Source organism: Triplophysa dalaica, chromosome 13 (assembly GCF_015846415.1).
Source record: "Triplophysa dalaica isolate WHDGS20190420 chromosome 13, ASM1584641v1, whole genome shotgun sequence".
In the NCBI taxonomy this organism is placed as follows: domain Eukaryota; kingdom Metazoa; phylum Chordata; class Actinopteri; order Cypriniformes; family Nemacheilidae; genus Triplophysa; species Triplophysa dalaica.
The window spans coordinates 7,864,890-7,880,172 of record NC_079554.1 but is presented as its reverse complement, the minus strand read 5'-3'; the positions used below and the strand labels follow the sequence as shown (position 1 = coordinate 7,880,172).

The following is a 15,283-nucleotide window of genomic DNA, read 5'->3' as shown; positions in this document are numbered from 1 at the left end:
ACACCGTTCTAAAAGTCTCTACACTTATTTGAAATGTTAAGGCGGGCCAGGTAAAGATGATTGACGGGCCGGCAATTGACTAGCCCTGCGTTAAATGCGTACGTGTCCGAGTCACTAAAGCCTTTTCATTACAAGGATTCGCATACGTAATAAGTCCGCCACTGGTCGCGGTGGTGCGGCCGTTTTGGACTTTGACAGAATGTCCTACTGGTCAGTCCATGGTCTATGACCTCTATTACATTTAAATAATTGTACTGATCTGATAATGTTTATATCTTATAGAATTGTGGCTAAATTGGTAGAACATTGCGTTACCAGCACAAGTCATGGCTTTAATCTTCAGGGAACTGAGAAAAGAGGGGTAAAAATATTCAGCATATGTTACATCCGTAGCAACAGCAGCAACGGTTTCCACCAGCAGTCGTGTGCCTTATTAAGATTCTAAATCAAATTGAATGTAACCTAATACAGGTGGCATTCACAGCCGTCTCTCTCGGTCAAACCCCACTGATTTAAGGCCATTCCTTACTAACAAAATACAGACGACTTTAAAATCCACTAGGCTATACAGTTTAATAAACATAAATCAATTATCCTGATGCAATTAAAACGTAATTACGAAGTTAAAAATTGACAGTTGAATCCTTCCACACACCTGAAATCGATACATAACCCAAGCTTGTTTTCAAGATATTTTTATTAAATAAATACATAAAACTATTTTGACTGAATTAAAGCTTAAAGTGAACAAGCCTACCAAAATACCGAACATTTATACTTATACGTATATTCAACTTTTTTTATAATAAAATTTGCAATAAAAATGTCTGTGATTTAAACAAGAAAAATGTATATAGGTATATAGTCTCAATTGGTTTTTGGACTCCACATGCTGCGTGACTATCTATCATATAATGAATAATTGGTATGTAATGGCAGCTTGGAGACATTAAACTGCTGTAGAGGTGATTCAAAGAACTGTGTGCTTCTGTTGACTGAGTCTGACAGCTTCTATGTTGAGGAGGGAAAAGCAACAGGAACAAATCACTTATTCTGTTCTCTGGTAGTGGCAACCACCTGCACTGTGTGGGTCTTAGAGAAGAGAAAGTGTCCATGTGTGAGAAGAGAGAGAGAGACACAGAAATAGAGACAGCGGAAGTCAAGCGGAGTTCTATTTTAACATTTTAGTCACAGAATTGCTGTATACTATCAGAATGCTAGAAAATGTCTGATGTGAATTACAATCCACACACGCGTTTCATTCACATACAGCCACAGAACCCACAATTAATAAAAATAGACCTTATGACCTATTCATCAATGAAAATTAAATGTTGACGGGAAAAGCTAATCAGATTCCACTTGTCACATCAATGGGATCATTTACATTGGTGTCTGCTCAATTCAACTGAAACACTGTGTTAGCCTCAGGCGGTTGGCTCAGGAAATGAGGTGACAGATCTTTTGGCTGCGAAGTAAAAATAGGCTCTGTGCGATAGTTAAACAGCAAAATACTGTAATTTGAATAAATATTTTCTGTTTTTCGCTGTGCTGTCCTTAGGTCTGTGTTTACATTTGCAAACATTAGTTTTTTTCAAACATTACATACTGGTTTTGCAAAATACAGTTAAGTTTAAGTTTCATATATGTTTAATAAAATATGTTAAATTGAAGTCACTTTTCTGGTGTTGAAAAACACAAAAATTATTTTATTAGATCATTTTTGTGGTGGGGTCATTTATGTTTAATTGAAGTAAAACTCTACTCGGCCAGCTGAAATAAAATTTAAGTCCATGCAAGTCCATGGTTTAAAACAACTATATCTTTGACCCTAAATTGCAAAGCTCCATTGCAAAAAAGTCCTTTAAGATGTTACAGTGGATAAGAACTAGGGATGCACTGATATGTTCATTTTGGCTGATAGCGATAACAGATATTTCTTTAACATTGGAAGCCGATTTGCGATATATTGGCGGATATACTGCATTTAAATAGTAATATAAAATTCCCTAAGACTGAAACAAAAGGCAAAAAGTGGAAAACTACACTGACTGCAGAAAACAAAGTAACCATTATCATACAATACATATTTTTTCCCCTTAAAATCATGTACGAAGCCTCCTTTAGACTAGGAAATGATTATTTAACCTTTAATGGTTTCGGGTATATATATTTTTTAATAAACAAATCATACATGTTCTTCTAGAGCAACCCAGAAAAAATTCTTAATAGCCACAAGTCTATCAGGTATCAGTCAAGAGTCAGAAAGCATTCAGAGAGCAGTCTTATTCAAACAATACCTGCAAAATAAAAAAGTTCAAAGTTCAGTGCCAAGCGATAAATTGTCTCTAACAGAATTTGCTTTTCAAGGACTACAGAAAACGGCTAGATCGGACTACAGACCTCAACTTTCTGGGAACATGCACTGTAAAAAATGCCTGTGAAATTAACAGTAAAATCCTGTTGTTTTCACACAAAAAACCTGTTATCAGAAAGTGTCTGTAACAAATACGGAGAAAAACTGTAAAATTGTCTGTAAAATTAACAGCAAAAATTCCATTGTTTTTACGGAAAAACCCTGTAAAAAATGCTGTTTCTCTTCACAGAGAAAATACGGAAAACATTGTCAAATTCTCTAGGAAATAAACAGTTAAATTCCAAAGTTTTCAAGGAGTTTTTTTTCAACTCCACAAACACTTTTATCACCTTCACTTACAGACACCACTGTCACTTTATTTCTGTTGCACGTCTACAAAAGTTCTAATTGAATATTAACACAAGTTTACATGTCGATGGTTTTGTTGAGTCACCATTATGGTGATGAGTGTTTGCTTTAGTTGTGGTCTTGACCCTTTGCTTTCCATGGGAAGAAGTCTTTGCCCAGTTTTGATATCTGTGTGGGGAAACAGACACCGAAACAGCAGGGTAAAAAGTTCAGAAAAAGCTAACGCATTAACTTCTTTAGATTGGAGAGGAAGTACATGTTTGAGAGTTTAAGTAGTGCTTTAATGTTTTTTGTCGTCCACATCTATGATTTTTTATGAGATAAAATAATATACTGAATATCTTCAATGGCAAATCTGGTACATGATAAATGTTCTAGCAGACATCAAGAATATAACAGTTTGTCTCAACAATGGTGACAACAGAAAAAAAACACTTAAGATAAACGCAATTCATTCTGGGTATCATCAAAGCACAAAACTCATCAATGACTCCCAGCATGCATTGCGGCTGTAAGCTTTTCATTTGTTAGTCACCACTGTTGAGATTCATACTCTGATTCTTGATATATGAGTCAAAGACCAAATGCAAGCTTTTTAACGGTTCAAATACTTTTTATATTGACAATTGGAGGAAATGTGAATTTTAAATGTAAATCCATTGAGACATTTGTAACAAAAAAACATTAATAATTAAACAACATCCCAGAAAAAGCTTTTGAATAGATCTAAAGACATTTTCATTTGATGTGATTTGCTGCAAAACTATGTTTTATATAAAACAATGTCATAGCAGCCCAAAGATAACTGTAAACTTATTTATGACTGCTGAAAGAGGCCAACTAAAGCAAACCCGGATCACAAAAACGGTGACTTTGAATACACCAATAAAGCATCAAGTCATAGCTGTTATGCTGCAGTCCCTGTGAAGCAGAAGTGATGATCGTCTTCAGTATTCTGACGTATTTACAAGATGAATAGTGGGTGTGGCTCATGTTTTCTACTGTGAATTGATTGGATGAATAAAAACAGGATGTTCCTGTAATTTTACGGTAGTTTACTGGCAACCACAGCTGCCGGTATTTTTCTGTAAAAACTAAGGAATTTATATTTTCTCTTTTCTTTTCATATATTAAATGTTTTGTGGGTCACCACTATGCTGAAGAGTGGAGTCTGTGTTTAACTCAATGTCAGCAACGAGATGCAGATGTCATGCTGCATGTTGCCTTGTTTAAAAGTGACTTTGATGTTTTAATAAAGAATTACAAAGAAATAAATTAAGTAAATGTTATGTTTTCACTTTTATGCATTTGGACCAAGTTTTCTTTGTAAATAAAGAAATGCTGTTGATATAAAATACTAAAATGTATTAAGTTCATTCACAGCTTGAAGTTTGTGCCCTGAAGTTTTAAACTGCAAGACTGTTTACGTTCTTTTCCTGTATTTTTTACAGAATTTTACTGGCAACCACAGCTGCCGGTATTTTCCCGTAAAATTTACGGAACATTTTTTACAGTGTGATGTCACCATTCCGAGTGCTTTTAATAACCTCCGCCCAAAGGAATATGCAAAACAGGTGTGAGATCTTCCTTAGAGAAGAGGAAGAGCCGCTGGAGAAGGGTTTGGTTATCAGAGATTGTAAACATTTGACTGAGGAAGCGCTAAACTACTTTCACTTTCATCACAGTCCTACAGCTGGTAATAAGCATACAGATACACATTCTAAGATAACCAACAGTGAAATAACAGCTTCCATGACTTTAATATCGGCTGTGAAAGTTGTTCTGTGTAATACACTGATATTTTGTGTGTGTGTGCACATACCACTGTCTAAAACACTTCTATGAAACGTCCTCTGAAATCCTGCTTGCAGTCTGCTTGTTTTATTATCCAACTCTCTTATAGTGATAACCGGTCTGACGCCATTAGGTCCGGTGTCATTTACCTCACCATAGTAGAAAAACTAGGGATGCACCGATCCGATACTCTGGATCGGAATTGAGGCCGATCCGGGTCTTTTTTGCTGGATCGGGTATCGGACTGACGGGTTCTCTTTAGTCCGATCCGTTGCGATACCCGTGGATGTTACTATAAAGCTTCATAAAGGACTAACTATCAGGAAATTACCATAAACGTTGTCATGCACTGTTTTCGATGTCATGTATTTCGATAGCTTTATGCGAGGAATAAACCAATATAGCATAATTAAAAACTCTGACCTCCGCTGGTGCGGTCATCTGTCAATCTCAATCCAGCATGCGTGAGTCCGGGAACAGTCAGGATCTTTCTCGGTCCAATGTTTTCAATATTCTTAATAATCACTAGATAATAGAGGGTGGTTTTGTTTAAAACACATTTTGCCGGAGACGGTACTCGCTGAGTGTAATGTTATTAGATTCAAGCACTGGAAGCGGTCTATGTTATGCGTCATTCATACATAACTTTAAACTTTAGGATGGATTCAATTTTCTATGATTTAAACACATAACATATATATTCTCTTTGTGTTATAACTGTTTTGAACTTGGGAAGCAAAGATCCCCGCGACAACAGGATCATCTCTATCCGGGATGCTCGTGAGTGAAGCGGGTGCTTTAAGCGCATCATTCTGCGTCCAATGCGCATGACTTTAAATAACGTAGAAGCGAATGTATTAAGCGCATCATTTTGTGTCCAGGATGTGCATGAGCGAGTTTGGACACTTTTATAATGTGATAGCTTTGTGTAATAAACAGAGATTTATTTGTTAAATATTTTGTAAGTATCTGTGCTTTATGAGACCACATTTTTGTTTTGTTTGTATTTTTAAGTTTAATACAGCACTTAATTACATTTAAAAAAAATCATACTTTTAAGTAAAAATACTTAAGTAAAGGAAAATGGTAGATTTTAATGTACTCATGGATTTAAAGTAAAAAAAAAAACAATTTATTTATGGACTGTAGTGGAATAAGTATGATGTGATTCATACTGTAGGAAAGCACAGATAGGAAAGTACTGTAGGAAAGTACAGATAGTTTAAAATGTACTTGAAAGCAAACATGCTTAACTATTCATCTCTGGCAATAAAAGTTAAAATATGCAAGTCTACTTTGATCATGAAAAACAGTGCTAGTATCGGATCAGAATCGGAATCGGCCGATACGCAGAATTCAGATATCGAAATCGGATCGGAAAGGAAAAAGTAGTATCGGTGCATCCCTAAGAAAAACACGATCTCTAACATAGATTGACATTTGCATATACACTAGCAGAACTCCATTACACTCAGATCGATCTGCATGTTTTTAACTGATGAAGTGAAGTTGACGCCAATGTTACTGTTTATTGCTAAAAGCCAAAGCTTATGAATTCACGTGCACTGAGAGGGGGACCGACCAATCACAAAAGCTTGATGAGTGGAACTCGCTAATATGGCATGTGTGGGACATCTTCACACACACACTCTTTGCCAGTCAGAGCATTTCGGAAGGCGGGACTTTGAAGAAACCGAAAGAAATCCAGTCGTTTCATGAGAAGAAAGACAGCGGTGGACGATAGACTTGAAATATGTTTTTGAAACCAGAAACATTGAACATCCATTGCTAAACACCCAAAAAACACAATCAAAGCTACGAAAACAGGGAAAAAACCGGGCATTTAATACTTTTAGAATATCTTAATTTCACTCTGTTTAAATTAAAACGTATGTCGCACAAAAACATAGCTGAACGCATTGCGTTAATGACATTTCCATCAAAAAAAGCAATTAAATACAAAAAATATTCCAATAATTTGTAAAATTGTTATAATGATTATTTGTGCAACACAATTATCTTTATGTTGATCTTTATGAATTATGTTTTATTTTTAAAATCATTATTGCCATAAAAAGGTATCTATTAAAATAAACATGCATTTAAACACCCTTATGTCCCACGCCCACAATTCCATGTGTTTTATGGGGATTCACTGGTGGTGACAGAGGTCATTTTGACGAGCAAACAATCTGTACAACAATGCACTTTAAGAAAACTTTCAGGCAATTTTTCAGTTTTATTATCCGTTTGTAAATGTGATATGTTGTGAACAAACAGGATGAATCCTGGGCTGGTGTTGATTTAAAAAGAAGAGATAGAGAGATAGTGCTCAGGGGCCTCTGGTCTTTGGGGCATGCTGAGGTCACATGGCACATTCCAAACCTGTTGCCATGGTACAAATTGGGTGATGTGTGTATGTAGGGCCCATGTTGCCAGCAAAACATGCCACCTCTGAGGGTTTAAACCTCCCCAATGTCATTTTAACTCATTAGCCCTGATACCCCCTTGTCTATATGTGTCTATGATCTGTGTTAAGGTGGACTGAAGTGTTTGTTTCCGACATCGGGTGATATGAAACGCTTTCTTTTTTTAGGTTGATTCCTCTCTGTGATTGTGATTAAGCCTGTTGTGATTTGAGTATGTTGTTCGTTGTTATCTGCTATATTGCGCAGTGCTGGCCGAAATACTGGTAACTGGAGACCCTGCCTGCTACCCCAGAACAGGGCTGCACGCTTTATTTATAGTACTGACGCATGGTTCTTGCAACCAATGACATGCAGAAACACGTGAAATGTGTCAAGGAACATGCAACGAGATGTCTCTAGGCTTTCCAAGTCTTTCCAGTAAACTTTGGGCACTTTACAGATCATTAATAACAGAAAAACTGATCAAACACACCATTGAATCTTGTAAGAAATTGTATTTTGCGTATTAACCAATGAAAACTACATATTTGTTCAGCATCATTTTTAATATTTGTGTAGGGATGCGATTCGTTATTCCCAGATAACAAAACTCTTAAAACTAATAACGCACAATAAACTTGATGCAGCAAATAATTTTGACAGGTTATATTGACAAATTAACTGAAAATATATATTTTATTAACATATATAACATTATATTTACAATTGATGCAACCAAATAGCCTATTCGTGACATATGGACTGCATCCGGTTAACATTTTTTTTTTGATTTGTCTATTTTTTTTTTTATATAGAAAGTAGCCGTGTAATAATCACTTTGGCTGGGATTATTTCTGCAATAAGAACCGGCTGCATGTACATTATCAATGACATATTGTTGCAGTTTGATTACATTTTTAAATTTGCTAAAAAAACCTATGGTTAAAGATGAATGTATGGACTTTGGAGTTGAAATTCGAACTAGAGATTGGCTCAAAAATGTACTCAATTTTATTTTTAAGAGTTAAAATGTGTTGATTTGTGTGCATGAGACACATTTAGTGTTGGGAGATTCCACACAGGCCTGAATATCCCTAGTCAGTATGTGGATGGCTATCAGGAGGAACACCACCAATCCAAAACACTTATGCCTGAGAGACATTACACAAACACTGAGCTTTGTCAAACCAGCATGTCATCCATCAAGATATCTCGGCTGGAAGTCAGCTCTTTTACGGTCAGAAGAGACATCTCAAAAAGGGCGGATGAAAAAGGGGTTGTAATTTAAATGACATTGGATTTCCTTTGTCATAAGAGCCACATTGGCATTTCTAAATGAAGCAATTACAAACTGGGAAAGAATCAAATGCTGCCACATAACATTTTCATCCAATCTTTGCTCCAAGATCCCATCGGATCACATCTGACTGAGCACTCCAGGTTATGCCTTGTTATTCAGATTCAACGAAAAGCCTTGTAAATATTTAGTAGCGTGACATGGTTTTGCAGTTCTTAAAATAGTGTCGCCAACAACAAGCTATTTTCAAAGTGCCCTGGTATAGCGTGTCAATATGCAAAACTGTTTTTATCACATTGTTTCGAACATACAATTTTGCAGCAAATGAACTGAGATGTTCAATCTGAATGTTCAGATTAGTGCAACTAAAATATTCTCTTAATATAAAGTAATTTGGTGTCGTTGTAATGTAATGGTTCGGACACAATAGTATATCATTATTTAACTTTTATACAATATTAAAAATTCACTTAGTTGAGTAGTACCTGTTGCCTGTACCTGGACTTCTATATATTATAGTTTGTATCTTGAATGACAAGCTTCAATTTCAAAGCCTCCTCAACATTCAGTGGCTGGAATAGTGTTAATAATATCGTCCTCTATATTAAAGAAGATTAAAGCAAGCAAAATCCTCAAATCTGAAAGTACTGGTAAGCACGAGCATCCGAAATCACAGAGCAGTCCTCAAAAACCACAGGACTCTGACTGGGGTTGACAAACAGGTCAAAAGAGTCATGAGAGAAATGGCCAAAGAGACATTGCAACCGTTGGGCAACAATCACAAAGCGTCTTGAGCTCATTGCATATCCCATTGCACTTGTCCACATACGATGTGTACAAAACTCAAGCTTGCAAAACCAAATAGGTTTATTATTACTACATGTATCGTTAACTGTGCATCTGACGTTTTTGTTCAACCCAGCACTACAGACTTAACATTGCTCAATCCAGGGCATCATCTTCCCCTCCCTGTCAACTGACTTCACAAAAGAAACAATAACAGATCTCTCAAATGTAAAGATATTTAATTCCACTAAACGTAAATGATCAGCCACACATTTCCTGCAACCGGTTTAGCAGCACCCAGTTACGCAATACCGACCACCGGCTTAATAGAAAGCCACAGACTTAATTATTGATCCCAAATATATTTTTCACTTTATACAAACATATAAAATCAGAAGAGACATTAACACAACTCATCTTATACATTTAACTTAAAGGAGTCTACAACACCCATCCCCCCAATATCCTACAACTTAACCAGAAACATAACACAAAATGTCTTTATTTAACTATTAACTAGCGTTTGTCGCAAACAAGACTGCTTGAAGAGAAAATGTCTTGTAACATCAGGCCTAAACCTCATCAGGTGTTATGCACAACAGGTATTGCAAATCCACGTTAAAGGCGTGTGCGCGCCTTTCCCTCCGGTTTTTGACAGCCCCGGCGGTTCCGCCTTTACAAGCCGTGCAAATAACCTCGTATGCATCTGTATTACAATCATACCTCACTTTCCACGACATCGTGATACGCAGGCGGAGGATCAAACCCCCCGGTCCCCGTGCGCCCGCTGTTCTCGCCTTCCCCGCTGAGACCGGAGCCCGGGGAAGGGCCGCTCTCCATCGGCTCGTAGCCGTATCCGAGTCCCGGGCTTTCGTTGGTGAGCAGCGCGACAGCCTCGTTGATGTCGTTTTTGGCCAAGCGCAGGGCTTTCCGGATGGCTACCGGGTCTGCGAAGCCCATGCATAAGAGCGTGGTCATATGCTGCTCCTCCTCTGTCTCCATCATGGAAGTGTGTCTATGGTCGGGGCTTCAGTAAGGGGGCACATAGCACAGGCATCTGGCTGTGCATGCCGCCATGTTTACAGACGCTGGTGCTGCTAGTATCCTGTCACGATGGATTCCCGTCACAGTCAGAGAGCAGCAGAGCGGGCCACACCAGGCCTGGGTGAAGCCGGAGAATCTCGCTGTTCTCTGGGTGGGTGTTGAGCGGACAGTTTTTCAAAATAAAGGCCCCACATCTCAACCATAAAGGGATGATTCCCTCAATGATAAAAATTCTGTCATAATGTAATCACCTTCGAAATCTGTATACATTTCTTTGTTCTCATGAACACAGAGAAATATATTTTTGGGTGAATTATCCCCCTGATATAAAAATATGATTGATATTTATGAAGACACAACTAAACATCACTGTAATTAAATTTTAATAATAATATTATAAAAATGGTATAAACCATAACTATCACGCAAAAGTTTTATTTACACATTACATTGTAACATTGTAAACATGCTTTGGTTTCGTTTTGTTCTGTTTACAAAGCAGAGAGTGAATGAAAGATATCCCTTACAACCTTAATACATAAACGACATATATAAATGCAATACAAATAATCATAAGAATGAATAATAAATAAATGCGATTAAATGTGTCTTTTTAAAATATTTAATTAATCCAGTCCAAATTGACCCATGTTTTCAGAATTAGGTCGAATTTTGAATTAAATTCAAGGTTCAAAATTTTTTGTTACGCACACAGTAACTGTGTCATTCAATATTTTGAAAAGCAATCAGACCGGAAACACATTTACTAGTGACTTACTGTTTTTAGCTTCACTTATTTTAAATTTACAGAGTTGCCCATAGATTTGCCTGGCCCACGTCACGCGTCCCCACCCATATCCCTAGGTAAGAAATACATGTGTAATGTTAATTATATGTACAGTAATGATATACAATTACATTTAGCCCTTAAAATAATGTTGAAAAAAACTCTTAATTTTTCCACAACGCCTTAAAACTGTTTGGATGCGATAAAAAAAGCTTGAATTAAAAAGGGTAAAAAGAGGAAATAAGGAATCACGTGAAACTAGTTGTGGTCATGTGATCATGTGAGAGGAAAATGGCTGCTACGGGGGAGGAGGCCGCTGCGATGGACAACATCAGTAGAGTAACTGCACCTCCGACCGACCTGAACCTCTCAACTGAGCCCGATCCGAGGAGGGATGCGGGTGGGACTGAGATCAAGGCGCCTGCACCAAAAAGATCCAGCAATAACAGTGAGTTACACCTGTAAATAAGTTGCTGTAAACTGCACCTTCGTCGACTCTAGCGTTTCATATAGACATTATTCATGGTGCGTTTATTACGTACTCAGCGATCTGTTTGTGACTGTGTGACATGTAAATTGACAAATAGCATGTTCCTTTTGGGAAAAAATTCGACATTGTAAAAGTTAACATTACAAATGTCAAAATGAACCATAAGCTGTAGTTTTTCATAATAATAATAATAATAATTATAATAATAATAAAATCACTGCACAAATTCTTGATGTTCTTTGTTACTTTTGGGCCTTATTCCAGTGGGATTTAATGTTGTGCATCATTGGATACCGTCTGCCAAATAACATCCCACCAGTACAAGACTTTACCAGTTGAGACCCACAGAGAATATTAGAGTTTCCTTCAAAATCAACACAGTGCCCATTCATACATAATCCAGTAGAGTCTGATGTTTCAACTGTTTTTGCTTCAGCAGGATTACTGTGTACAGTTATAGTATCATAGTGTTGTGCCTGTATTAAACTCCTAGACGGGAAATATGGGCTTCATGGGTTCAAAAATCCTGTCTTAGTAAGCAAATAACCAATGTTTTGGGTGTGCTTTCTGTAACAGATGATGGAGGTGTGGAAACAGCAGAAGAGGCTACTGAGCCTGCTGAACCAGACATCAATGAGCTCTGCAGAGACATGTTTGAGAAGATGGCAGTATTTTTACAAGGAGAGCTTACTGGTAATGTTAACACACTGTCAGAGCCTTCATGGAGCTAAATTAAAAAACTTTAATTTGATTATAAACTCATAAACACACATTTGCTACGTCTATATCCATGGTAATGGTTTTATACTGGACCTTTATAAATCATTATGTGCTGTAACCAATATAACGTGCAACTTCAAGAAGACCGTAGATAGCTTGTAATGCTTAACATAAATAATTAACAAAAACAAAGATCATTAAAAGCAGTACAAGTATTCTTCATTGTTAATTTACATTAGCTAATGCATTAACAAATACAACCTTGTTGTAAAGGCAAAAAAACTATACTATAATACTAAAAAAACTGCAGTTTATTTGATATAACAAGTAACACATTTATGTAACGTTCAACACAATCAGCATTATCTAAGTTTGGTAATATGTAGAATAGGACTCTTAGAACCTTTATATATTTTCCTGTTTGCTCAGCCACCTGTGAAGACTATACACTTCTGGAGAACATGAACAAGCTCTCCAGTCTAAAGTACATGGAGATGAAGGACATATCAATCAACATCAGCCGCAATCTGCAAGACCTCAATCAGAAATGTGAGACATATTTGACTATGGCACTAATACATGAATTTAATGCTAGTAGTGTACATGACGTATTTCAAAAGCAGTTTGTCTGTTCAGTACACTTAAATTAGATTTAGTCTTTTCATTTTGTTTTATTTACATCATTGGGATAAAAGGTACTCATTCGGGAAAGTGAAATTCCAAATTTTCTTATTGCACTTGATTTTTGTTTTAGATGCCAGTTTGCAGCCCTACTTGGATCAGATTAACCAGATCGAGGAGCAGGTAACATCTCTGGAACAGGCTGCTTATAAACTAGACACATATTCAAAGAAACTGGGTACGTATATACTGCCTTTAATACATGAATGTACTGCAGTGTTATAATCTATGTATTTATTAATCTTTTACTATTTTAAATAGCTTTATAACCAATTATATGTATGTATGTTTGACCTCATAAAAATCTAGGGACGCATGTAACCATTTGTATTAATAAATATTTTCATACCATAAGACCTATAATTACAAAGAAAAAGGTGTTAAAGAGAATTCTCTAAAACTATGTTTTAAGGCACATTATAATTGCCCCAATATTTAGTGATTAAAAAAAGAATGGCATCATAGATTATTTTAATATGATAAACATATCACTTTAAATTCCTAACAAACCTTAAATGACGCCATCAGAGTATTCATTTTAAGATTGCTACCATGTAGCAATCACCAGATATTTGTGCAGCTTCATTATTCTTTCAGTATTGTTTTTGATGCTGTAACAGTCTGCATATGAAGAGTTGGTTCCAAAATGTGATAACTCGGTAAAAAAAAATCTAAATATGTTATCATGTTTTGTTGTGTTAGTTAGATCTATTTTGTTAGTTACTGTGGCTTAAATCAAAACAAACAAACTGCAGTGTGACAGATATTAATTCGAAGGCACAATAAAAATACGATTTTTTAATTTATTTAAAAACAGTAATCTCATTTTGGAACCAAACTCTTCACATATCTATTTAAAGCATTTTTTCATGCTGTAACATTTTTCTTTTTTTGTATTTTTCTTTATTCACAGAGGCCAAGTTTAAGAAACTGGAGAAGCGGTGAATGTGTGTTATGTGTGCACGCATGTGTATGTATTGCCTGAGTGAGACCTATGCACTCTCAAGAAGTTGAGAACAAGATTGTCATAACCTATAGGTGGTATTGGACTGTGCATAAAGTACTGTTAGGTACAGAATTCACATATCAAATTTGGGTTTGAAAAAATCCAAACAAAGTGGCTAAGTGCAGGAGAAATAAGCTGGACATGCTTGCAGGAATCATTAAAATATGTTCTTACTAAACCATATACTCCAAACCAACTCCTTTTATCAATAGATTCTTAGGGTTTCAAAAGGCATGAATTACATGTAAATACAGTATATATATAAATGCTTGTTATCAGTTGCTAACAAGAGTTGAAATGTTTGTGAAATAGTTCGTAATTTTTTTATTTGTTTGCTGTTAGAAAAGCAAACATTTCGTAAGCTCCTTTGTATCGCTGTTTAATTATTTTCAAAAGCATATTCACTAAAAATGTCAATTTGTGATGTTTTTTTTTAATAAAAAGCAATCAAAAAAATGATGTGGACATTCATATACAGTATATATTATTAAGGAAATATATAGAAATATGTATAGCCAGGATTGTTGGCAGACAGTGACAGCTGATATTTATATGTTATGGATGGCTAGCAAATGTATTTCGTATTTAAGTTCAGTTTAAGCATACAAATGAAAAATTGGATTCATGCTATTTAAAACATCTCTCTTTACATCCACCAGAGGGCAGTCTAAGTCCACACATCTTATAGTCTGACTAAACCTTTAACCTGATTTTGTCAGTAAGGCACATGGACAGATTCAGAGCCATGTATGGTGAGGTGCTCATCTGCAGAGATAGTGTGTGTTCAGTCTCCAATGTCAAACTACTAAATAATCAACACAGACCATTTTGTGCACAGTTTTGTACCAAACGTGTAGGAGAGAACTGTTTTGATTTTCCATCATTCAATCATTTTAAAACCTCCAACTCTCATGAAAGTTGTATAAAGCAGAGCGATACTCGACATTTGACAATGCAACATGATATCATTTTGATACAAAATGTGAATAAATTGTTGATTTTTGACCACACGCACTTGCCTGTTTATAACGTCACAGGGACATATACTCACTCCCTTCATATATTTACTCTATAAACTCAAACATACTTGACACATAAACACAAAGACATTGAGTCAAGATGTCTCCTCTCACTGGTGGCAGCAGGTCTAGGTTTAACAGTCTGTACGTTTTAAAGAACGCTTATGAAAGTCTATGGGAGAGCTACAGTACCAAGTAAGGTATTACTTTGGTGCTTTTTCTGGTTAATATCAATAAAATACTTGTTTGATTAAAAGTTTTTTATCAGTAGATTTGAATGTATTATTTAACTGCATATGGTTCTGTAATCATGTTTATTTGTTAAAAATAATTCAATCACAAAAATGTATCACAATGAATGTCCTGCACTTGACTGCGTAACAGACTTGTGCTTGAGAACTCTGTTGCAACTCTGTTGCATCCTGACCTTTAGTGATTTCAAATTACACATCTAGTCCGTGGAGATCAATTTACTGGAACAAATGTTTGTGGGGGGCAAACTTAGCTTGCTTTTGGGAACAAATTC

The 15,283-nt window shown here is 36.0% G+C and overlaps 2 protein-coding genes across 2 annotated transcripts in view; one reads left to right on the top strand and one right to left on the bottom strand.

Moving 5' to 3' along the window:
- The window catches only part of usp24 (ubiquitin specific peptidase 24), a 53,031-nt gene extending 42,851 nt beyond the window's left edge, over positions 1–10,180 (bottom strand). Inside the window, 1 exon segment of the mRNA XM_056763902.1 lies at positions 9,734–10,180. Coding sequence (XP_056619880.1) covers positions 9,734–10,015 — 282 coding nt within the window. The 5' untranslated portion in view covers positions 10,016–10,180.
- An 837-nt stretch (positions 10,181–11,017) lies between these two features.
- On the top strand, positions 11,018–14,682 carry bloc1s2 (biogenesis of lysosomal organelles complex-1, subunit 2). The gene is made up of 5 exons (XM_056764546.1): positions 11,018–11,289; positions 11,908–12,024; positions 12,481–12,600; positions 12,806–12,910; positions 13,646–14,682. The coding sequence occupies exons 1-5, from the start codon at positions 11,133–11,135 to the stop codon at positions 13,675–13,677; spliced, it is 531 nt and encodes a 176-aa protein (XP_056620524.1). The 5' UTR covers positions 11,018–11,132; the 3' UTR covers positions 13,678–14,682.
- The last annotated feature ends 601 nt before the right edge of the window (positions 14,683–15,283 follow it).